The sequence below is a fragment of the Thermobia domestica genome, chromosome 13, assembly GCF_964235325.1.
Source record: "Thermobia domestica chromosome 13, izTheDome1.hap1.1, whole genome shotgun sequence".
NCBI classification, from domain to species: domain Eukaryota; kingdom Metazoa; phylum Arthropoda; class Insecta; order Zygentoma; family Lepismatidae; genus Thermobia; species Thermobia domestica.
Window position 1 is genome coordinate 137,433,788 of NC_137466.1, and position 26,071 is coordinate 137,459,858.

Here is a 26,071-nt window from a genome sequence, read left to right on the forward strand (position 1 = left end):
TTCTTCTAGCACGCCTTTGATTTTATTTTAGAAGAGCTAGAAGTCTTATAGTGCTATATCCGGAGAGTACGGCGGATGTGAAGACAACAATATTTTTTGGCCAAAACCTCGCAGATCAAATACGAAGTGGGAAACAAATTTCACAGTCACGGTTCTCGTTTGTAAATGTGCGGTTAAAATTAGCTGCACGGACCTATACGAGATATTCAGTTATTCGGAAAATTCTCGAATAATCATTCACCTGTTTCAATAAATTTGTGCAACGTTTTGCACGTTTCTGTATATTTTTGACGTCGACGGAGATCCCAATGGTTGCTCGTCTTCAACCGACTCACTGGCGCTTTTGAATCGCTCATACCAATTTTGCAAACAGCCTTCAATGTTACCGCTTTAAGGCCATACACTGATTTTTAACATTTTGTGAGCTCTTTTGACACTTTTTTTGCAGCTTAAACAAAACTTGTCGACGCGGCTTGAAATCTATAATGCACGGCAAACACTTTTAACATGCCCTTAGTTTTCAGTTTCAGGAATCCAACTGACATGCCACAACTCGATCAAATTTGACACTGACTCTCCCAAAGGTTCAGATTATCGGGCTTACTTGTTGAAATGGATAAAACTTCTTTATGTGGCGCTGGGCAACTACATTTACCGAACTTTCTGATCATACTTCATATACTGTCATCTTACTAGTGTCATAGTGAAAAAATTGATTAGTGTATACTTGAAGATCAGTTTCAGCTTAATAAGTAACATGGTATCGTACAATATCAATTTTAGGCCTCTACAAAAAGTCTTTTTACCGACTTTCTCGAAAACCACACATGAGGATTTACACTCGCCCGTATCAATTTCTTCAGCCCAGTCAAATCTATTAGTAGGTAAATATATCATCTTTGGACATTTTTTTTTGTTAAAAACTAATATCATTTTAGACACTTAAAATATATAATGAGTCTTTTTTTAAATAACAAACAAACAAAAGGATTACAATTTCAAAGCCTTGGAACAAAGTTTTCAATAGAATAAGACACAAAAGTTCATTACATCATTCTTCTGTAATGTAGTTTGACTTCAATTTATATTTGATTTTAATTAAAGTAGTATGTTTATAAAGTAGTGTTAGATTTAGAAAATGACAAACAACAATAGGTATGGTCAGTTAAGTCAGTACCGTGCCGTACGGAGGGGCGAGCGGGGCGACGGTCTCGGGCGCCGAAGTAAGAGGGCGCAAATTTCTGGAGAGAGAAAAGGGGAAAAGAGAGGAAAAATTACTTGGAATATATGTATGGGGCGCCGTCGTATACTCTCGCCCCGGGTGCTGATTTTCTATGGAACGACATTGCAGTTAGTTAACACAATGTACAGTATTTTGCTACTTATGCTATACTTAAATAAGAAAAATTTCTTTCAGCAAAATAAATAAAAAAGTGTCAATTAATATTCTCAAAGGATGATACACTTTTTATCGTTTCTAAAAAGTAGTTTTAAAATTATTTTCCCGAAAACTTCGGATCAGAATTTGCCCACGAACATTTTATTTTGTTCAACTCAACATAATCTATCGGCTTATATTTCTGGACACTATTATAGTTAAAGAGAAATTAAAATTTAAGAGTTAATTATACTTTTAGCTTATACCTCATTAACCATACTACGTACTGTCATCGTTCTGGTGCCACAGTGAAGAGCTGAATGAGTGTATATTTCAGCGCCAGTTTTTGCTCAGCAAGTGTAATGATTCTCGTATAGCATTAATTTTTAAGTTTACAAAGAAATTTGGTTCCCCGAAAACGATACATGAGGGTTTTATATTCCCGCATATTCTTTTATTTAGCGCAATAACGTCCATGATTAGTATTTGAGTACAGGTATTTTTTCGTGTTAAATGCTAACAATATTCTAGAATTAAATATTAAATACGAGAGGAATGCCAGAAGCTTTTAGATACACTTTGGAAAATCAATTTACTTATACCTAGGTATAAAACCTCTTACATTGTTTTCAAAATGGTCTCCACAAGTATCAATACACTTTTGCACTTTTAGAAAGCACGATACAAATATTTTTTTGTTTTAAATAATGTTTTTTTCTGCAATATCAGAAATGTCATTATTATTTTCTGCGATGACGTCTTCACTTGTTTGAAAGTAGTGTCTTCGAGTCTTTTTTTTTTTTTTTTTTTTGAATTTTAGGAAGAAGGCAATGTCAGACGGAGCTAAACGTGAAAAATAAGCCTGGTGCGGTAGAATACGGACTCGAATTTTCTGTAGAAACTGCGAAGATCTCAGAAAGTGAGACAATGAAGACTATCGGTGGGCAAATCTCGAAGTTTCAAAGACACTCGGAATTCGAAAAGTGACGTACCATTCTGTTGTTATTGTAAGTTGATCATCTAACTGTATAATTCCTACATGGCCAGTCGTAGAGAAAAAAGTTCTACCATAACTTTACCCACAATCCGTGCTCGTTTAACTTTCGAAAGTGGAGTTTAATTTTCAAAACACCATACTGTCGACTGCTGTTTTGTTTCGGGGCCATAGTTGTAAATCCATATTTCATCATCTATGACGATATTATAAACTCTTTACTTTGCTCATGCGAAATTCTTTTAAGCATATAGAGGCACGAGACGCTCTTACTAGTATCATAGGAATAATAATAATAATAATAATAATAATAATAATAATAATAATAATAATAATAACTGCATTCCGAAGTAAAAAATCCTGAAAAATTCAAAAAATGAAAAAAAAAAATCGGTCATTCGATAGCAAAGTAAAAGGACAAATTCGTGCATACAGTGGGTTTTCTACTTCCAATGAATTGTAGAGCTATTAGGTTAATGTTCAATGACAAAAATTGTTCAGTTAAATGTTTAATAATGATAGCAATAACTGCTCTTAGAATGTAGTAGATTTCGTGGAACAAAATTATTTATTATATAAAATTTATAAATAAAACTAAAACTTCGTTATAAGTATCAGGTCCTTAAACTTCAAGGAGGAGGATTTAAAACACTATCTACAAATTTGTTATTCAAATATTTTGACACTATATATGAAAACTGAACTTTTATTACCATGTTAAACTAATTTAACAGAATATATAAGTTTATGGCTTTAATTTTGTAAACTGAACTGTAATTAAACTCAAATAGAATATTCAAAACTTAGCATTAAGTATTTTCCAAACGGAGAACGATACGTAAACGAAATTTTATACCAAACTAAAAATAGTTGTGTATCTGTTTCTTGATTTATGATACATTTTTCTTGTCCGCCAGCTTGAATTTTGTCGACTAGTAAAACATATCTATCATGTAATTTCCAGGCATTTGATAAATGATTAGACAACCAACCAACATTCGTGACATGATATATGGCATAACTTGCTCTTGCTAGCAACTATGGGAATATCATTTAGAATTCAAATCAAGACACAGCCAGTCCCAGACTGAGCATAGAACACAGATGTACTGAATATTACAAATGGACTTTGTTGATTGTAGATCCATATACGGAAATGAAATGAAATCTTTAAGTTTTACGTCCCACGGTTATGCCGGTTAGACTAAAGGAGACGGTGATGATGAGAGATGAGTGAAATGGTGGAAAGAAGAAAGTGGGAGGAAACGGGAGAACCCGAGAAAACCCACGAGCACGGTGTTTGTCCACCACAAAGTCCATTCGGCGAGAGCTGGGATCGAACCAGCGACCCCAAACACTGGAGGTGAACGTTCTACCACTGAGCCCCCGCGTCCCCGATCCATATACGGAAACAACTACGGTACTTAAATAAGAGAGTCAAAGAAAGTATTTTAAAAAGTGAAAATTTCTGATTTTTTTCTGAAAAGCCTAATTTTTATGGAAAAGCCTTATTTCTAAAAGACCAGAATTTTTCACATTTCTTTTGTATATATTGCGAGTGAGACCATTAATATTTTGATATATAATTCAGATCTTCTAAGAAACGAAGTAAATCGTATTATGAGTTTAGAATTAAAATCAGATTGTTAATTGACTTTCCAATGTTTTTCAGTAAAGTTATTTAAAGAACAGTTGTAAGTTGTCAAAAATGATTATTTTTAAGTATTCTATATTTGTAAACTGTTACAATGAGGATTAGAAATATTGCGTGATAAAACTAGTGTTATTACTATAGACACTTCGTTAAGTAATAAAATTACTATACTACCATATACATTTCGTAAGCATGCTCGAAATAACCATTAGAAGACTGATGAAATATTAAATTCTGATTCTTTTTCTTTATTTAACTGTATTCTGTACTCTTTCGACCGTACATCCAGCCAACAATTACTACTCGTATGTAAGCCGATACTACATAAATACGAAGTTATCACTTAGATACATATAGTAAATACTCATCAACTAAAAGTATATGAGTAAGTACTCATCAACTGAATTATTTATAGCAAGACAAAAGTAAAAGTTGCAATATTTTTATTATTAATTTAATACTTTATGAATGTGAAAGTTAAATCATTTAAATAATGAACCTTTTGTGCGCTATTCGTATGTTGCCTGTAATTAAGGTAAAAGATTTTCTATAACTAAGGTAAACATCTTGAAATCTTAATGAAGATAATAGTGGAGGTACATGATAGAGAATAAGTTGAATATTCTCAAGTTATTCTTTTGTTCAGCCTTATCCCTTCCCAATGAAAAATTAACCACTGCAAGTCATAATTAAGATATGATTGTTCTCGTTATGAAGATAAGGTGAAGTGGCAGTTTCTCGACCACTAAGAGGTAAGATTAATAAGAAATATTTAAAATATATACAAACATGATTTATAGTTCGGGAAAGTTGTAACTCGAGTTCGAATCTACAAAGTTTTGGAATACCTTGACTCACAAAGCCAATCCACTGTGATATATTTTCCAAAGTTGAAACCCAGATGAAGCACTTTCGTATCATAACTCGGGTCATCTTACTTCATGAAATTTGTTAAGAAAAAGAAAGATGAAACACATACAGCCAGAAATTAGTTATTAATCGATTTATGATGTGCCTGAACCTCATTTGGTGGAGTTGTTTATAAAGTGTCTAATCTTGAAAGTCGATTCTTGAAATTCCGTTCAAGATATTAGTGACGGTTACTTGAAATCGATTGAGCGGTTTTTGAGGTAAAATACTCACATTGTTGGTGTTAAAACTATGCTAAGTTAATAGTATTAATTGTTTGCTTTTAACAATGTATTTATTTATTTTGAGTTTGCTCAATCCCAAACTCCATACTTAATAGTTTTAAATTAACAAATTGCATTCAGTATTTAACACCCGACGAAATCTATTAGTATGACTGGTAATTATTAGAATTTAGCGTGACGTACAGACTGTGACATTTGACGTTTATCATTAGGATAAATATTAGCAGACGCACACAGACACCCCCCATATATATATATATATATAGAGATAGATATAGATAGATAGATAGATAGATATAAGTAATTATTGATAATTTCAAGTCAAAGAAAATGTCCACTTTACCCGACTTGGTCAGGCAGAATGGACACCCTTCCCCACACTGTCTCTTGCTTATGGGATATTCGTGGCGCCATGATAAGGTGTGAGAATTTAAGGGTTTCAATTGACTAGTTAATTTAGGGGGTTAAAGTGCATCTTTATATTCAGTATTAAGAGTACCTAATTTGAAAGACTGTCAGAAACTGTTATTATAGTAGGTTACCTGTAGTCCTAAGAAAATTAGCTAATACTGAATAAAGATAATTCAAATAGAAGCTACAGAAGGCCCATCTTTCAAAATATCAAATGCATTTATTTGTTAACAGAACAAAATAGGTTAATAACTTCTATGTTATTTCGATCAAGAACATAGACTTACGTCTATATGAGCGTACCTAGCATTGCAAGTATGTAATAGGTGAACTGCTGTTTAAATACAAAAATATTAAGCCTAATTTATTACATAATTTAGCAATATTTGGATCAACTGAAAGCGTCGTGCAAAGTGGGCACAAGCAAAGCAATATTGTCACTTTACCCGCCTCTGCTTCTGACCACTTTACCCGATTACACGCTACACTGTACATTTCTTTTTTTCGCTCTGAACAACAAAACTTCAACGCTACTAAATAAAAGAAACAATATCAAGAAGCATTACATTTGATAATAAAAACTATGATATAATCTGCAAGTTTTAAATAGTTGGGAGAAAATCATTGTTAAACTAATAGAGCTCGACACAGAAGTCTCTGCCGCGATACAAATGCTTCACACACCGCCCTTCTTACATGCATTTCTTCGCTCCCTTCTTTCTAGCACCTGCTATGTTGCCACAATAGTCAGTTAAATTCTTGACACCGAGGAGGAAAGATAATTTAAAAGCCCTATGCGAATTTATGTCCCATATCGTTCTCTCTCCTTTTCGCTGAAGTAAGTTTGGTAACTGCGCATGACACCTTTCATTATGACGCATATCGTTCTTTCCATGCTGAACTATAATTCGCTGAATAAAGTGTAGTGTTGCCAACGGCAGACAAAAGTAGCAAAAATATACCTTTCAGAAGCAGGAGTATTCTGCAAGATTTCTTTCTAGAAAAATCATTGTTAAAAAAAATATTAGCATACGACAATAGAGATTAGTGGTGTTGAAGTGTCTCTTTCTAAGTGCGCACGTTTTTCGAACTGCGGTGAAGACAGGCTTTTCTTTAAAACAAAAGCTCGGAGCATTTTTAAATTTTTTTTTTAGTGTTGATAGTTTTGTAGATAGCCTATTCCTAGTTTTTAAGTTTTAAGCTTGTAAAAACGTTTATTTGCACAATGTCTCCAGGGTTGTCTAAATTGAAAACAAAGACTTCACATAGCCAAGCAGGGGAAATTGTGAGTAATGTTCATTCATTTCTGAAGATGGAAGCTAGTGAAGGTGTTAATATTCCAATTAAACATTTTGGTAAAAGAGCGGCAGCTGCAACCGGGGTCCCGGAACGAACAATTCGAGCAATTGTGAAGGAAAGAGAAGTTCTTGTCGTCAGAAGGGCCCTCCACATCATTCTCTACTCCTGGAAAGAGAAGACCAAAACCAGCACCTAAATCTTCAGTGGACAATTTCGATGAATGTGTCATCCGTAGGTGTGTGTATGACTATGCTATACGTGAAAAGCAAGTGCCAACACTTAGCAAATTGCACACGACATTACAAGAAGAATTAAATTTTGCGGGTAGTAAAGAGAGTTTGAGACGCTTACTGCATAAGCTGGGTTTTGAGTGGAGGAAGACACCAAATAATAGAACCATTTTAACCGAAAAGCAAGAGATTCATGCTCAAAGAACGCGGTTCTTGAGACAAATAAGGCATTTTAGGCGGGAAGGACGACTTATCATATATGTAGATGAAACATACTTACATACTTCCCATACTCCAGAATATGGTTGGTCAGACGATTCTGGCAAATGTTTTCGGGTGCCTATGTCCAAGGAACGACGTCTTGTGATAGTTCACGCCGGAGGTAAGGATGGGTTTGTTCCTAATGCTTTACTAATGTTTAAATCTAATTCGAAATCAGGGGACTACTACGATGACATGAACAGCGATAATTTCATGAAATGGCTTCGAGAAAAACTAATTCCTAATCTTTCACCCAGATCTGTTATTGTTTTAGACAATGCCTCGTACAATTAAATCCTGCCCCCACTCAAGATTCTTTAAAAAGAAAAAAGATATACAGAGATGGCTTCAAGAAAAGGGGTTACCTTTCACGCCCGACATGACACGACCTGAGCTGTACGAATTAATCAAATTACACAAACCTAAACATGTAACCTACAAAGTTGACTCCTTGCTAAATGAATACGGACATTGTGTATTAAGACTTCCACCATATCACCCTGAATTAAATCTAATAGAAAAAATATGGGCACTAGTGAAGAACTGGGTGGCATGTCACAACACAACCTTTAATTTCGATGCGGTCATGCAGCTCGCACAATGCAAATATGAGAGTGTCACAAGCGAAGAATGGGGTTCAAGGTGTCGTCTTGTGGAAGAGATCGAGAATGAGTTTATGGAGCGCGAGGGTCTGATAGATGAATATGAAGATAATGCTGCATCGGCACCTTTCGTAATTTACGTGGACACTGAATGAACTGACACAGCCTCGGAGATTGAGGAGGACTTCCCAGGAGACCCTGAATCAACTGACACGCCCTCGGAGATTGGAGAGGACTTGTCAGGAATAGAAGAATTAGACTAATTAATGCGTGAAGTGTGCCATCAGTCTTAGCCTTAATATGTTTGTAGCCATTGGAATAAGGTAAGCTCTCTCTTTATTAATAGGCTGTACATGTTATTCATTTGCGTTAGTGTAATTTTTTTGTACAATGCTTGGTAGTTATTCTTTTGGATATTTAGATTGCAACACTGTGCTGTACAACGATCGCGGCAGAAACAAGTGTGTTGGACTCTACTTACTCTTAGATAAACAATAGATGAAAACACCTTTCTCTTCGTACAAGCAGAACAACAATTGCGTCTGGCGTTTTTGTCGTCTAGAACTACAATGGCAACTATCGCAACTGACTGGGCCTACTTGAGATAGGTGTCAGGTAGGCCTATATACAGGCGAGAAAAATGCCGATGACCGCTTTATCCGCACGGTCTACTTTATATAGGGTGGACAGTTTATCTTGATCATCCGCGATAACGAAAAAAAAAAGAGAGAGAGAGAAAAGCGAAACTGCATGAAGCAACTATAAGGAGGGGCAATGTTTTACGTATTAAGCAACACCACCCAGTGAACACTATTGCCATCCCAATATAAAGTTATATTTTTCAAACGGCTCTACGTCAGATTATTACATATTTCAAATCAACATGTCAAACAAAAACATAAAATACCACATTTATTAGTCAGTGTTGCAAACTAAGGATGTAGTATCACAAATATCCAATGTTTAGAAGCCACTATCACATATACAGCACAATGGAGATGTACAGAATAGTGCTAATCGAAAGAGTTTTGAAAACCAATACAATTTCTTCATCTGATTAATTACAATTTTTAACTACAAAGAAACAATATCGCATCTCACTTTTCTCTTGTGTTTTATTTTCAGCCTCAGAATGCTTCAGCGTGAAAAAGAACCAAAGGTTATAGCTGTACAGTACAATTTTCTTCGTAGTGTTATGCGGGTTGCATGACTGCAACAATAAAATTATTCAAATCCCATGAAGCAAAGGAAGGGGTTGCCCCCCAAAAATACATATTTTCTGTGTAGACTACCAATGACACGAGGCAACTTTTCCACAACCCGACCAATCGAAATTCGAAACAAAAATAGCTGTGAAGCACTATTTTCTTCATAGTGTTGTGCAGGTTGCATAACCACAGCTATAAAAATTACTCCAGTCCCATGAGACAAAAGGAAGGGTTTGACCAAAAAAATCGATTTTTTTCTATGTTGACTACCACTAACATTGAGGCATCTTTTCTGCAACCCGGCCAATCGAAATTCGAAAAAAAAAAAAATCGGCCCACCCTCTTAACACATCCATTGCAAACCACACAAGTAACTAACTATGATACTTATGTAAGAATTGTTTCCAAATCAGGCCTTTCAAAAAAAAAATCAAAGTTTCAAGAGCTGGTAACTTCGTTTCTGTACATTCGAAACAAGTCAGACCATGGTCATGGTAACAAACGCTAAGGTACTTTCGATTAGCACTATCCTGTCCATCTCCGTTGTGATGTATATGTGATAGAGGCTTCTAAACATTGGATGCTTGTGATAATATAACATCTTCAGTTTGCAACTCTGATTAATAAATGTGGTATTTCATGTTTTTGTTTGACATGTTGATTTGAAATGTGTAATAATTTGACGTAGTACCGTGTAAAAAATATAACTTGTTGGGATGGCAACACTGTTTACTGAGTGGTGTTGCTTAATATGTAAAACAATGTCACCCTCTTTATAGTTGCTTCGTGCTAAGTTTCGCTTTCCTCCCTCTTTTGGTTTCTACGTTATAACGGATGATAAAGATAAATTGTTCACTCTGTATATACTGTATACTACTCTTTAAAGTTTTACTTATAGAAATACACAAATATTAAGAATAAATGAGTTATTGAGAATATTAATGTTACGCTTATTCTTCAGCATCAAACCAAATTCAATAAAACGATTAACAGATAAAGCTGTGATAATAATGAAAAAATAAGATCTAATGATTTCATGCTTACCTATGCAATTCCGAGGCCCATCTCCGAAAGGTAAATACGTATAATTAGGCCGACTATTAATGGCATCCTTACTAAATCTTTCCGGATCAAATTTCTCAGGGTTGGGAAAGTACTGTGGGTCATGGTGCAGTCCATACAATGGTATATGAACATTTGTTCCAGCTTCTATCAGTGTATTCGAACCAGGTATCTTGTAGTCCTTCGTGCAGAGACGACTTAAAATAGATGCAGGTGAGTACTTTCTAAGGCTTTCTGTGTGGAAAGATTTATTACAATTAAGTAAGTTTATTCTATCTGCAATTTACTCTATATTAGTATAGTACAAGATGAAGTCATCTGCAACACTTTCTAGTACTAATTAAGCTGCATAGTCTCCGAAAATTCCCCTCCCCCTGGACTTCAGTATCACAGAAACTAATGTAGTGTAATTTTAATTTATTTATTTAATATAAATTACAGTTGAGTACTTACATATAAGAATATATATCGTGACCCCTTATGGGTCTATGCATATCTCCATGTTCTCCTTCATACGTTGCTGAATATCTGAGGAGTTATTGTTCAAAAGGATTTCCCCACACTTTCACAAAATCCTTCATATGTTCCGTATCCATGATGAGAGACATGTGACTTGATTATTCTCCAAATGAGTCGTCTGGTGTTGTAAGGTTAGGGTTTCAGGGGTACCTTTTAAGTAGGGATGGATATAATGCAAAATTCACACCCAATCCAACGGCCTGAAAATTTATCCTTTTAGGAAATCACACGTCTGAAGAACAAAATAGGCTGAAGCTCCGTCCTGCTGTATCTACACACAATCCATGATTCCCTTCTAACAAGAATACCAGATGATGCTGACTTTGACTATGAAAGGAATGTTACCAATACCACAAGTAGAATTACCCTGACATTGTTCTCTGTGATACTCGAACTTTTGTTTACAGGGACTTCTCGGACACCCTGTATAAACTCTTCAAATTAAACATATTGTATATGACAATGGTCAAAAGAACTTTCAGTTCTTTCTGTAAAATTTCCTGTACAGCACTTTTTAAAAAAATAAAGTTATATACAATTGGACGTTTTATTTACTCGACAATTGTAAACAGTGTGTTTAAAATAATGAAGAGAAAGTATTATAAACACATACTTTTAGTAACGATAAGAAGAGAGTGATTTTCAAATGGTACATGTTAACTAAATACGAAAGCTTCGACAATGTCGTGATTTGTACTTTTTGTAAATCTTTTGTACATAAATATCGTAAAAGATGTTATGATGATAAAATGTTTAGAGAATGTTTGAAGAGGAAAAAAGAAAAAAAAACTAATATCTGGAAGCTGTGAGAAGTAAACACAATCTTTTTGTAGATTGAGATATTCTCATATTTCACAAAATAACAGTAGAACCCTACCAATCAGAAAACTTTGAAAGCACATGTTTTCCAATCTCCTTAATGGAATCGAAATTCGGTGGAAAATCACAAAAACAAAATTAGTATTGTGTTCAACTACATTTTATTCTTGTTTATTTTATTATATTAAAAGTTTTGTATTCTTCTTTTCATTATACATTATTCTACTCTTTTCTGTGTAGCTAAGAATAAAATAAGCTTAAGGTACAGTATCGGTACCCAATCTAACCTTCCCATTTTATATTATTCTATTCCACTTTGATATATGCTTATCTGCTTTATTTTACGTTAACGCTGTTTAATTTCTTCACGAACTTTTAGTTCATTTATTTATATGAGGAATTATTTTTATATTTTCTTATAAATTAACTACGTCTCTTTCTTGATAATTAAACTTTGTTATATATAGAACTAGCTGGAAAGCTCGTTCCTCGAACGGGAAAAATAGGATTGTGAGAAGTATAGAACCCCTCTTAGAATATGAACTTCAATGAAAATGTAATAGTAGAAACTCATAAGATATTCTAGCTTTATCTTAAATTTAGAATCCCATATCTTCCTCAGGATACTGCTATTTCCAAAGTGAAAACCTAGCCCGAGGTAGATATTAAGTATATTATAAAATTAATTTCATACTGTTCAGCTATTTTCCCATGATGGAATCACAAACAACAGAGAACGTTGCTTTCAATGTGAAAAAAGAAAATAGGATATGAAATGTCCCTCTTGCCTCCTTGAAACTAGAATTTATCAAGAAAACCATTGTGAGTTTACATACTGAATTTAATCTCCCTAACTTCACGGTTTTGTGAGATACTCACCCGTTACTCACCTGTTAGCATATGTGATTCAACAAAGTAACAACACATAAGCGGTGTAACGATATTGTGCAAATTTTTCTAAGGATCAAATGGTTGATAATCTCTGCAACCTATGACTTATTAAAGAGCAGCAGAAAGTGCTGAAATTTTCACTGCGATGTTGCCAACGACATGTTTCAGGAAACTTGTGAAATTTTACACCGAAATAAAATGTATAAACGACATTCCTTTGTAAGATATACTTGTGTTGCATTCTAATACTTCAAAGCATTCTAATATTTCGATCCTGATTGTCTGGTTGTGATTCTCGTTTCTCATTGGTTTGTTATATAACTGTCTTACTATATCCGCAACCAGCACACTGACCACTCATTCTTGTAACAATTTATACGAAAATAATATAAGTATAACAAGATGCAAATGCAAATATAAGGATAGTTACCAAGACACACTTGAAATATGTAAAAAAATGCTTGTTTCTGATTGGCCAAAACTTGAAAATGTAAACTAATCCTTATCTCTGATTGGTCAAATGCCTGTTCAGGATATTTAAACGGAAATTCATATAAGTTTATTTCATATAAGTTTGTTTTCCTTACAGTTTTCCAATAACTATATTCTTACAATGTTAATCTTACAGGCAATCTTAAAGATAGACAAGATACAGAAATGCTTATGGTAATGATGGCAAAGTTGCACAACATTTTTGGCGCAATTTCTAATTTGTTGCCTGCTCTTCCTATCTGTGTCCACAGAGCTCCTTCGTGGCTAAGTGGTTAGCGTACGCGCCTTTGGCGTGGGAGACCCGGGTTCGATTCCCGGCGGGAGCTCATGTGGTTCGGATTCCACGTTAATCAGTAGGTCCACGTCTCATATAGCCTCGCTGCTGAAAGGGACGCTAAACTAAAATCAACTCAACTCAACTATCTGTGTCCACAGATAACTGAGTGAAAATTTGCGCAATTTCAGTGCACCCCACAAAAGCCCAGTTCGAGGCAATTGATAATTATATCCAAAACAATATTTCAATCGGTTGAGCTGTTTATTTCTTGATCCGATCACACATAAGATTACTTTCATTTTTATAGATTAAATTAATCTTTAATAATCAAATTTAATTAAAATAATAAAATATTTATATACGTATAATGTAAAAGTTTGAAGGGCAAGGGACATTTAACTGTACTAGAAAACAGAGAGCGATGCAACTAAGCTAGTTGTCTCCCGAGGTAAGAACTCACTTTATCACCACCCCCTCCTCGACCAACCAAACCCAAACGCTCCATAACTATACCTGATATTGACATCACACAGTAATTTTCCTATTCCATCTTATCTTCAACTGGTAAAGCTTGATTTCAAAACTGCAGTGCAAAATTTAATTTTTAGTACAAGATAAAACGCCAAACTAATTAGCATTTGATTGCCAAATAATTGAGAGTAGCATGCTCGACATATTTTTAAAGACTTATCATAACAACTGCAAATCACAATGTTTTTGGAATTAATCGGGATGTGCATATATGTAGGATGAATCAAGAGTCTGTTGCTTTAGAATAGAACATTTAATTATGACAAACAGTCAAGCTGTTGTTTCGAGTATTATACTCGAACATTTTACAAATCTCTTCAATCGATGTAAGTTAAATGAAAACACAAAAAGCTGGAACTAAAATTTAACTTTGCAGGGTGTTTTGGCTGCAAAGATTTTTACAATGTTCTCAAAAGACTAACTTTGAAGCTCTATGGATATGATCCTAAGGTTGGTGAGTCATAGTTTTCCTGTTAAGATTTCAAGGTAACATTTTTATCATTTTTAGTTTGCTAAAACTCCTTTCCTTGCCTTATAGTGAAAATAAATATTTGTCCAGTTTTTGCGCCCCCCCAATCCGATACCCTGGGCACAAGGTCCGTTAATCCCCCGTTAGTAACGTCACTACTAGAGGAGGAAGTCAGTAAAATTATATAACTAAAATTTCAGTTCATTTTCAGGATAACAGAAAAATGATTCCTTATATCGGTGATGCCAAGCTGGAGCCTTATAAAATCCCACCTCGAAAGGCACGAATTCCCATTTTGCTCTTAAATTTCCCACACGCTAAACTAATTACAAAATTTTCAAAATATGCAAATTTAAATTATTGTATGTCATTTATGGTTTTCAATATTTCAGAGAATTATTCGCAAATTCCGATCTTCAAAATCCCTAATAAGTATTTTCCTTAATTGAAAGAGACTATTGAAATTGTAATGAAAACAGGCATATTTTGTTATAATTTAGTATTTCTATCACTACAACGAGTCCATAAAGTCCTGCAGGAAAGTAAAACTCTTGAAGTAACTTGGGAACCGTTACGTTTAAGTGTATAAATCTTTGGGGTCGGAAGAAGAGAAGTTTAAAGCTTTGTTCTGGCCACAATTCTCGATGCTGGCCACAATGCTCGATGACGTTTGTGCTGGTAATCACGTAACTTAAGATGGCGTCTATTAGAGCAAAGGCACAATGTGTTTTGTGGTTTGCGGAATTAAACCCTTGAGTTTCAGTACGGAGAAAGTTCCAAACAATGTATGGGATAACACCCCCAGCAGAAACAAGTATCAAGAGATGGTACGAGAAGTTCAAAGAAACGGGAAGTATGTCAGATTTACTACGCAGTGAAAGGCCAGGAACGAGTGACGATGTGATTCACACGTTGCAGGACAGCGTAGCCAGGAGTTCAATGAAGTCGCTTAAACGTAGGTCATTGGAACTGGGAATACCGAAGGCAACGTTACACAAGATCGTACGCAAGATGGAATTCTGTGAGTCAATGCTTACCCGCTTACAAGAGGATGGTGACGTTCTGTTTCGATTTCTGTTTTCAGATGAAGCCACATTTCATGTGTCGGGAGAAGTGAACAGGCACAACTGCCGAATTTGTGTGTGTGTGTGTGGAAAATCCACGTGAATTCGAGGAGCACAAGCGGGGTAGTCCCAAAGTCAATATGTGGTGTGCTGTTTCAATGGACCAAATTATCGGCCCTTTTTTCTTCGAGGAAGAGACGGTAAATGGTAACAATTATCTGAACATGCTACAGACATTAGTTTTGCCAGAACTTCCTAGGTTAGGCATCCTTAATGAAGTCCACGTGCAACGGGATGGGGCACCGCCACATTATGTCCTTCACGTTCGACAGTTTCTTAACGAAGAATTTAAGGAGAGATGCATTGGCCAAAGAGGACTCACACCTTGGTCTACAAGATCATCAGATTTGTCGCCTTGTGATTACTGGCTGTGGGGACACGTGAAGACCAAGGTGTATTCGCAGAACCCAGCTAATCTGCACGATCTCAAGAACAAAATAACTGATGTGATTTTGAACATTCCAGACGAACACGAAACTCTTGGTTTCCCAAAAAGACTGCAAGAGTGTTTGGACGTGAATGGTGCACAATTGGATGTTTGGCCATGAACCTTAACTAGCTGCAACAAAACATTGAACCTTTCTGTAAGTATAGAAAAAAGTATTTGTTAATACATTATGTAGTTTGCAAGTTATAGAGATTTACTTTCCTGCAGGATTCTATGGACTCCCTGTATTTTGTGCCATGATGTTCCACTGAATATATTGACACTAGACAAACTTCGCTTTTCAATTATTCTGTGTAGGACGGTTCAGAAATTGGATGTTTCTCGTTTTTTAATGTACAAAATGGGATTTTTTTAACGGATTGGCAGCACTGCCTTAGTGGACTAAGAAATAAAGATGGCGCAGACATCGACACAGTTAAACATAGAAACGAATATTGTTGCAAAATTAAAAAAAAAAAAAAAGCATGTAGGGAATCCTTAAGGTGTTGTTATTACTAAAGTAAACTTGTATTTTATAAATTTATCTCATAGTTATAATAAATCAGTCATTGTTATTTAAGAGGGTCTCACGCACTGGAAAAAGCTCTCGGAAAGAAGAATTTAAAGGATCTGTCAGCAGTGTTCATAGGTTTCGCAAGAAAATTTCCCTCTACTGAGACAAAATTTTCCCTTTGTTGAGTATCCAATTCCTATGGCAGAAGTTATGTGACAAAGTAATTTAGCCATATTAAAGGAAGTGCCAACCACAATTGTTTTATTGATGTGTTTTTTCCTTCTATTTCTTTTACGTTTTACTTTACTTTTTTTTTTACTAGAAATATATACACAAATACACCCAGACACAAATGAGTACAAATAATTCTACTTTAAACAAACCCTCCCCACACACACTGTATTGGTTCATTTCTGAAGAACAAAGAAAAGTTTAAACATTTATATTGATCAACTAGTCTGCGCGAGAATTTCCCTGTAGTTTCACGTTTTATTGAAAAAAGTCAATTTTTGCTAAATTTACTTACGAAACTTCCCTAGATTAAGCAAATTTCTTTCAAACTACAAACACTATCCGACAGTGTTGATCAACAAATCTTTTCTGTTGGTAATATTTGAGCTTGTTTTAAAATTTTGAAGTGGAATTATATATCGGAAGGTAAATCTTAACAGCATGAAATGAACAAATTTATGGAATCCGGTTTAATTGTTATTAACATAACTGCAGTGAGGAAACAATAGATACCAATACAAAGCACAGATATATATATATATATTATCACAGTGTATCCTTTCGTGAGTGAATTGACGTTGTACTTAACTAACTATTTAAAGATTTCCTTATTTGAATCGCTAAACGTTTGAAACATTTTATTGTTTATATATAACATATAGGGCTAATTCATGAAGAAACTATCACCTGACACAACTTTGTCCAAGAACTCCATTTTATGAATTACTTCTTCATATATCATTTGACCACTATTTTGTGCTAAACTTTCATCAATTTCGTCTCTCAATTTCTTTTGTAAATCTTGGTTTACTGCAAGTTCATATAGAGCAAAGCTAGTGGCGGTGGAAGACGTCTCAAAACCCGCGGTGAAGAACACCATCACTTGTGCAGCCATATCATCCAGAGACAATGCTGAAAATAATATATTTTTAATCAGAACCCGTATTTGATTCTAAATAATCTAAACAAAGTGTATCAATTTGAAATTTTGTGTTTTTTTTCATTTAGTTTGTTTTATGTTCTCCTATTAAGAAAATACCTGAGTGGTTCAACATCTAACAAATTACTTTTCTTTAAAAAGTAGTTTCAATAGTAAGCGTTTTTGCGTCTGTCCAGAACTGTCTTGAATTCAAACTAAAATAATGGTGTATAAATACTGTACATTTCTAGAATTGAATAAAATACTGTATATTCCCTTTGCCTAAATAAAACGAAATCGGGAAAGAAGAAGTTTTGAGAAGAAAATGTTATTTAATTGTTGTTTCTTTTAAATGTAATTTTAGGTTTGAGAGGAGGTGAATTCTGAGGCGATGAAACTTGTTTCCGAGAAGATTGTTGATAGTTAAAGTTGACAATTCATACTTTGAGTTAACAACGAGTTATGGAGATGGTTATTTGTCAAATACAGAAAGAGGTTTACTGGTAAAGTAAACAGGTGGTTTAATGAATGGCTAGATACATCGGAGTTAATATGAAGGATTTATTTCGGTATTTATATAAAATAAAGAGTGTTGCCTGATGCTGTGGTATTTCTAGATAAAGAGGTTGATAGCAAATGGAAATAATAAGTATTTTGTATTTTGATTACGTTATATAAGAACAACAAATCTTTACCATTAAAATTTTAAACATAAACCCAAAATCTTGGAGAAGCCCTTTTATCAACAACTAGCAAACTTTATTATAGCTTCCCTATTATTATTATTAACATTCGTGATGATGATGATACGAATGTTTCTAAGCACAGTTCTTGTATTTTGGAAAAGCATATGTGAACTTAATGTTTCCTTTTATATTTCGAGCTTATTTAAAAATATAAGCAAATTATATAAATTTCCTATTGATTTCAGATTATACCCATCAAATCACTTACAGTAATGTTACCATGATATGCTGAAATATGATTTCGATGACATGCTACATTCTTAGTGAGAGAAGAATCTTACCAGAACATCACAATACTTGTAAACTGGAAGCAAATTTCTCACCACAGATTGGTTCGCGCTTCATCGTATAGTAGAGAATTTTAAACCTTGGTAAAATGGCGAAGATTGTTTTATTGACAAAAATATTTTCTAAGGACATCATTAATGGATAAATCAGCGAACATTAAACTTACCTTCGATTTTGCTAACAGTTTCAGAAGTCTGAAAACTATTGATCTCCTTTCGCTTTATTTTTACTTCTTCTTCTTCTAGATGACCTTTGTTTTTCAACTGAATTAACAGATCAATAAAGTCGTTTCTCTTCAAGTTATTCTTCTCTCTGTATTCAAAAGTATCTTTGACTAAAGTTTTAATCCATTTTGCAACTTCCGGCATTGTCAATGGTATTTTTAAAGCTTTTGCCACATTAGGCATGAAGAAAACGATGAATAATTGTATTGATCGTAAAATCCCAGATGTATTTAATATATTTCGACCCATTTCACGAAATTCTGATTTAGGGTCATTGATTGTGTCTAACTGTATACCGAAAGCACAAGAGGCTATTACGTCAGTTGAAAATCTTGCTGCAACTTCTTTAAATTCAAGAAGTTTCTTTTTCGCAGCGGCTTCTTCCAGATGGTTATTCAGTGCCTTAGAACATTCGACAATCAAAGGAAACATCTGTTTCATTCTACCTGAAGTAAATGTTGGTGAAAGTTTTGCACGCATGTACTTCCATTTGTCACCTCGAAGAATTGATAGATTTCTTCCTTGTACTGGATCAACATCTTCATCTATATATAAATTTCTATCTCGAAAATGATCGAAGTCTTTGATTAAAATGGATTTTATCAGCTCTGGATCTCTCACAATCACTGCTGGTTTACGTAGTTCAAATATTCCTCCGAACCGTTCTCCTTTCAGTTCATTGTAAAAGTCTTGAAACACAAATGCATCGTGTTTTGTTCTTCTAAATGATTCTTTGAGATTTCCGAAAAATAGTTGAGGTTTAATGAACCGAACTCCTCTTTTCTCCCAATAACCGTAATTGGAAACGAGATACATGTAGGTAAATCCTATTAGACCCACAGAAATAGCTATGGCGGTTAGAATCCAATCTAACGACAAGATCATCTTCAAATATTTTGATTTCTATTCAGCTTCTAATTATGAGCATAGTACCTATAATCAGTAGACCTGAAAGTTTAAGAAAAAGAGTTTATCAATCTTCAAGGATAATAATAATGTAGAACTCAACACTTGTCACTTAATATTAAGGTACTACTATTTACAATGTAAACATTTTATAGGGTTGCCATTGCATGCAGTATAATTGGTAACTATTGATGGGTTGAATGTTAGGAAGAAGAATGACATAATGTTACGATCATAATTATTCCTTAGTTACTTTATTCCTTTGGTGATCGTTTTCTTTATTCCCTATATTTATGAATAACACTAATTCGTTACATTTACTCAACAAGAACATAGTTTACAGGTAATAGTTTATAATGTAAATTCTACTAGTGGGAGAGCTATAAAAGATAAAAATCAGTAGTACATTCAAATACTCGTATTGGCGATAAAATTTATAATGTTGCTGCACTAGACTAACTTGATTACCCGTGTATTCTATGAATATTCATTTTTCTACTTTCGATTTTCGATGGAGTTCTTGCCTCTGATAACAATAGTGATTCGCAATGGCATAGCCTTTTGGAATAATAATAATATAAAAAACGGTAACACCTCTTCATAAGATAATCCTTTTATGCATATAATTTGTGTCCAACATTTGCAGACTTTCTCAGTAATATCCTCCACCGAACGTAATACCTTTAACTTTTCGCCTACGAGGTAAGGACTAATGCGTATATGTATTGCTCAATTTCGTATTGTCTCTCTTCTCTATTGCCTTACCCCAAAATCTGATGGCACAAAAGCGACTGCGAATATTGGGATTCCGGGACAAGGTTTCTAATAAAACAAGGATGTACAAGTCCAAACGGTTTTTTCCCTATCACTTTGCATCCTTTGTAGGTACAAGTATCAATCACATTTTAAATTTACTATCTTGATTTCAGTGTGTTATTTCATATGGAAGAGCAGTTTAATGCATTTTCAAATATTTTCTCCCAATTTCTACACTTTTGAGTGGTGGTTTTATAATTATGATTTAATACACTTTATTGTGACATACTAGTACTATTTAATTGGATGTTTTTCTTGATGTTTTGCTACTATTCATTTCGGAAACTTCATTTTTCGATTATTTCACAAGCCTGTCGTTCCTAAACCATTCACTGCTGGACATTCGTCCATAGGGACTTTTGTCTTGTTCTCGCATGTAGAATCACCTTCCGAAGTTTTTCTCCATTCTTCATGGACAGTATGTAATTATAGATCTGGCCCAAAGTTAGTACACTATAAGTATGTAATGGAATGTGACAATGATTCGAACATTCAAACATGATCATAGTTAATTAGCTTATCAACAAACATTCGTGCAATATGGTTGATTAAGCACCACATATTGAAATTACTGTTGCAGGTTCGAAAAACAAACAGCTAAACTAGCAGAATACCAACATTTATGCATTGTTTGCGGAGTTTTTGATGTGACTTGCTATATTATTTTTCATATGCATTTTACAGATGTAACGTTTAAAATTGAACTTCATACGATATACTGGCTTTTATGAACACTTTTTTTTATAACTATCATAGGCGAACAAAGTCCGATCTATACCTACCTCTTTTTTATCTGAGTAGAGCATCCTACCAGTAACGACACTAGCTGGAGGAAAGAGGCGGCGCCTCCCCTGGCCCCTCCAAACATATTGTGTTGTAATGTGTGTCAAACAATAGTGTAAAACTATCCTTTTCAATATAGAAAAAGTAGATCCCTCTCAAAATTTCTCTGTTCCTCCGCTTTCCCCACGAAGAAATTAAACCTGATGTTGTCATTGTATTATTTGCTTACTGTAGATCGTGACGTAACTTGGGCAATAATCATTGTGGAAATTTGACAGGTGGGAAGACGCATTCATCATGTTCCACACGTACTCGATAAAGCTAAATTTCGAGAAGTCATCAAATCAGAGCAGAAGGCGAATATCGAGCAAATTACGCTGGGTTGTTGAAAGCAGTCGCCTGCTGAAAACAGGAGTACCTCAAAAATCAAAGAAGGTAATTTACTATGTTAGGAATATATGTTGCATTTCAGATTCTTTAATTAAAGAAGAGAACAGGATGTGCAACTTATTGGTTACATATCGAAATGCCAGGTACAGGTTCTGTATTGCGAGGGTAAAAATACGACCAATTTTCTTTCTCGCCTGCATGCTTATAATCATGCACGGAGCCATCACGATGTAAGAGAAAGAGAGAAAATACCTGAATGTCACTGCCTTCCACACGCCAATGCACTCACTGCCCTCCTGAATGTCATGCCGCCAATGCACTCACTCCCGATCCACAAGAAATATCCTTGATAAAGAACAGATACGAAACTCCTCTGTGTTTCTGGTTGCACTGGTAGCTGCCATCCTGCCAGTAAGGCATGCCGACAAAGCCATTTCGTCCAGTGTCCCCAAGTGCGTCTCTGAAACTCTGGAAAGACTTGCCCCGTTTTGAACTGTGTTCAGTAATATTTCACATCACCGATGAACCACGGACACTTAACGGACCACACAAGCTGCAGCTACGCGCATTAATCACCCGCATCTTATCACCTTATAATATGGCCACACTCAATGGAGGTTCTCTGGCATCATCCCGACACTGAATGTTACCCATACAAAATGGATTTGGACATATCGGTATAATGGTTGTATTGCCCAATTGACCCTAATAAAGTTCTAGTAACATCTTCTTCAGTTTATATGTATACACGATCCGAAAAGTGCATTACTAGCTGCCATTTATACGGTATCGATATATCGATATATCGCACAGCCATAGATCCGAGAAATGATGCTTGAAATATACTGGAGTCAATAATCAAAATCTAAATATGTTCTTTCATTTCTCTACCCAACGTTGAGGGGGAAGGAGGATGAATCCGAACAAACATTTTAAGTCAAAAAAAAAGTTTGTTAAAATAAAGTAGTTGTACTTCCGCCTTAATAAAAGAACTATTACTATTTATCTTTTAATCCTGTTTCTGATTGTTATCAGAAATCAGTGACACTACACATACTTTACATAGTATAGCAATATACTCTATAATTTTTCACAACTAAGTAAATCGGAAGAGGAAATTCCAGTGATGTTAAAGTGGAATGTTCTTCAAAATAATGATAATTCATTGTCCTTATTTCTGTCAGTAATTTTGACATAGACTCAGAACTACAAGACTAATAGAACTAGAAATAAGAGATTTAATTCATTTTTCTCTCAGACTAAAAGACTTCTGCATTTTGCTGAGATTGTCATTTTTTAAATACAAGTCCCCTATCAGCTACATGATACAGTCGATGTGTGGTAAACACATATAGAAGAGTATATATAGAGCCAGATTACACTGTTTTTTGCTTTAGGAAAATAATTAAAATTAGGATATATAAGAACATTGCTAGCCCTAATGTAAAGTGGAGACGAGTGACAAATCTTACTGATAGGTAGGCGAAAATGTTACAAGATATTTAGAATCTCTGTAGAAAATTGTAAGCGATGCTCAAGAGTATCTATGCTATTGCAGTGAAAACATATATTTGATCCACTATTCGTAGGTGAAAGTCGTTCTAGAGTTTCGTATTTTTGTTTACTATAAAATACCAAACAGATTTCTGTTGAGTAATTAAGAAAGGAGCGATAATATTTCGCCAAATATAAGGCCAGTAAAGGTGTGGTTCTTTCAATTAAATTTGACGAAGTGTTTTGTCTATACGTAACGGCTACAAATCGCTCTAACATCCATGAGGTCTAAGTTGCTTCGGGCAATGAACTCATAGGCTATATCAAGAACCGGTTCTCGCAGGTGTGCGAATTTAAATCATCAAGGAAAAATATTAATAAGTGTTTCGTGGTCGACACAGGCTAAACAAGCAGATATAATATTACTAGATACAGTGTTAGTATCGTTCGTAAGCACGTCAATGGTTCTTTTTAATAGTAGTGCTTGAACTTCTATCGCAATGTCTTGAAATGCGATTCCACCTTGTGCCGGGAATAGCACGAGTTGCTCACCTGCCACATGAAGCACTTTATTTTGACAGAAAAGAACAAAATTTGACTAGTGAGGAATTTGTATGTTTGTAGGAGAAGAAAAATAGAAAAAAAACAAAGGATGATGAATTTTTTAAAGAAAGAAATTTCTACTGATCATGTTCATATTGTTAATGTCGTATTAGAAGACCACGTATTTTGTGTGCTATTATATCATAATTAAAAGTAATGGTTTGTTTGATGTTATTGAACCATTCGATACCAAGGATTTTGACTAAATTAACAACCGTGTAGTACGCACTATATTGATTCTGATATTTGGGTCGAATACAGAGGAGCTTTGTATTTTGTGTATTTCATCTTGTTCCTGAAGTACTTTGATACGCATCTAAAAGAAACGGAATATCATGGAGGGTGGAAATACTGTTCACACAGTAGTGTACGTCAACTGAGTAGCTTGTGATTGAAATAGAAGCGTGGTAAATTTTGATACCATTGAATTTGGTCTGCGTCGCGTATATTAGAGGTGCGATTGAGATACTAAATAGAATACTGGGCACGGTGTCACCTTAAAGAATTCCAGTGTACAAAGGAATAACGGAGCTTAAACCACCATTAATTTTTAACTTAGTTGTTATGTTATGATACACTCCCTGAAGCATGGACAGAAAGGTGCCATTAAATCCGAATTTGTAGAAAACTTTAAAGAAATAGTCCTTTGATACCCTGTCAAAAGCTTTTGAGAAATCGGCGGATAAAATAGCCACAAAGGTTGAGTCGGCAGTCTCATGATAGGCTAAAAAATTTCTTACGTTAGATAAAGCGTCATAAAGTAATGCATGGCGTCCATGACCGTATTGACATTAAATAAATAACTCTCCCGTATAATTGTTCATAAGCGCTTATACGCCGGGTTAAGATTTTTGAGACTGCACATAAAAGACTGATCGGGCGATAATTATCAATGCACGTAGAGTTAGGTTTTGTAGGGATTAAAACAGTAATACCCGTAGAGAGAGGATTTCCAAACGTAAAATTTTCTCGATAATCATTGAAGAGATTCGTGAGAAAGGGGTCAAGAATATCAATTAAAGTAAGATAAAATTCTAATGGAATAGTCAATTCCAGTAGATTTACCACGTTTTTCTAATCTAATTGAGGTCTCAACTTCATCGATTGAAAAAAGACTGTTTAGATACTCTTGAGCATTAGATACTCTTTGAGGGATAAAGTCTAAGAGAGATTCATCTACATTCGTTACCTGAGGTCCTGAATACAGATTTTTTATATTCCTCAACAAATTGGGGAAGTACCTGCAAACCTTCATAAATGTGGCCATCCTTGCCCTTAATGGAAGAGATCAACTTTTGTTTCTCTGATTCGTTCTGTTTGAATTTGTACAATGTTCCGTGTCATAGGCGGGGACAAGTTTGCTTCGGAGAAAAAAAACGCGCATTCGTTGTTTATGCAATGACAATAAATATGCTTTGTTTCCTTGTATTCGAGGCCTGATCAGACGGCCTCGCAATTGTAATTTTATGTATTCTTTGAGTAGGCTAGGGTAATGGTTGTATTGAGTATTGGATGCCTGGTTCTTTTGGCTACAATATTGTTATGGATCGAAATTTCGGTTTAACTTGCTTGTCCTATAAATAAATAAGTTTGCTCTGATAGCGTGAAATTAAAGGAAACAAGATCCTCCTCGAATTAAATTCTGATACTCAGGGTCAATAAGTATAGAAGTGTTAAAATATCAAAGGAGACTACTTCTCAAAAATTTTGACACTGGTAGCGTTATTCTCATAATATGAGCATAGTGATCACTAAAGCAGACCGGTTTGAGAGTAACATCTCGTACTTGTGCAACAAGTGAGCAACTTATTTAAAAACGGTCCAAGCGACTGGATGATTTTGATGTATGAAATGAGTGACCTGTGGGTCGAAAGTGATGCCACACATCAACTAGATTTTATGTGTCTACTATTCGCTGGAGTTCAGAAGAAAAGTTAATGTTTGGAGTCTGGTCAATAGGTTGTAAAACTGAATTATAATAACCTAATATACAAGGGTTGCTATCATTTAACAAAGCCTGTGCAAAATCAATGTTGAAGAAATTCTGCCTCTCTCTCTTTTTATGAGCGCCAGACAGGACATAAACATTACATAATTTGAAACATCCCAACAGAGGTTCTTTTATTTGGGTGATCATTAACTGCTTGGAACCTAAATCAGTACGATAGATGATAGCCGTACTTAGTTCATTCTCCGTGAAACGAGAATAGAATATATGATTTGAGAGATAAACATACTCGTGAAGGGCCACTTCTTGTGCGAACAAGACATCAATATCTGCTTGTTATAAAATCTGTTAACGCTTCTTGTTCAACAGGAGATGTAAATCCATTTAAGTTAATGGTGGCAAAACTA

General features: G+C 34.7%; 1 protein-coding gene across 1 annotated transcript in view; it reads right to left on the reverse strand.

The window, feature by feature from the left end:
- Positions 1-26,071, reverse strand: part of LOC145667769 (uncharacterized) — a 78,684-nt gene that overhangs the window by 2,031 nt on the left and 50,582 nt on the right. The window contains exons 6-8 of the mRNA XM_081735209.1: positions 18,667-19,627; positions 17,235-17,459; positions 10,236-10,487 (exon numbers count right to left, since the gene is read on the reverse strand). Of these exons, the coding sequence (XP_081591335.1) occupies positions 10,236-10,487; positions 17,235-17,459; positions 18,667-19,627 (1,438 nt within the window). The remainder of the gene's footprint in view (positions 1-10,235; positions 10,488-17,234; positions 17,460-18,666; positions 19,628-26,071) is intronic.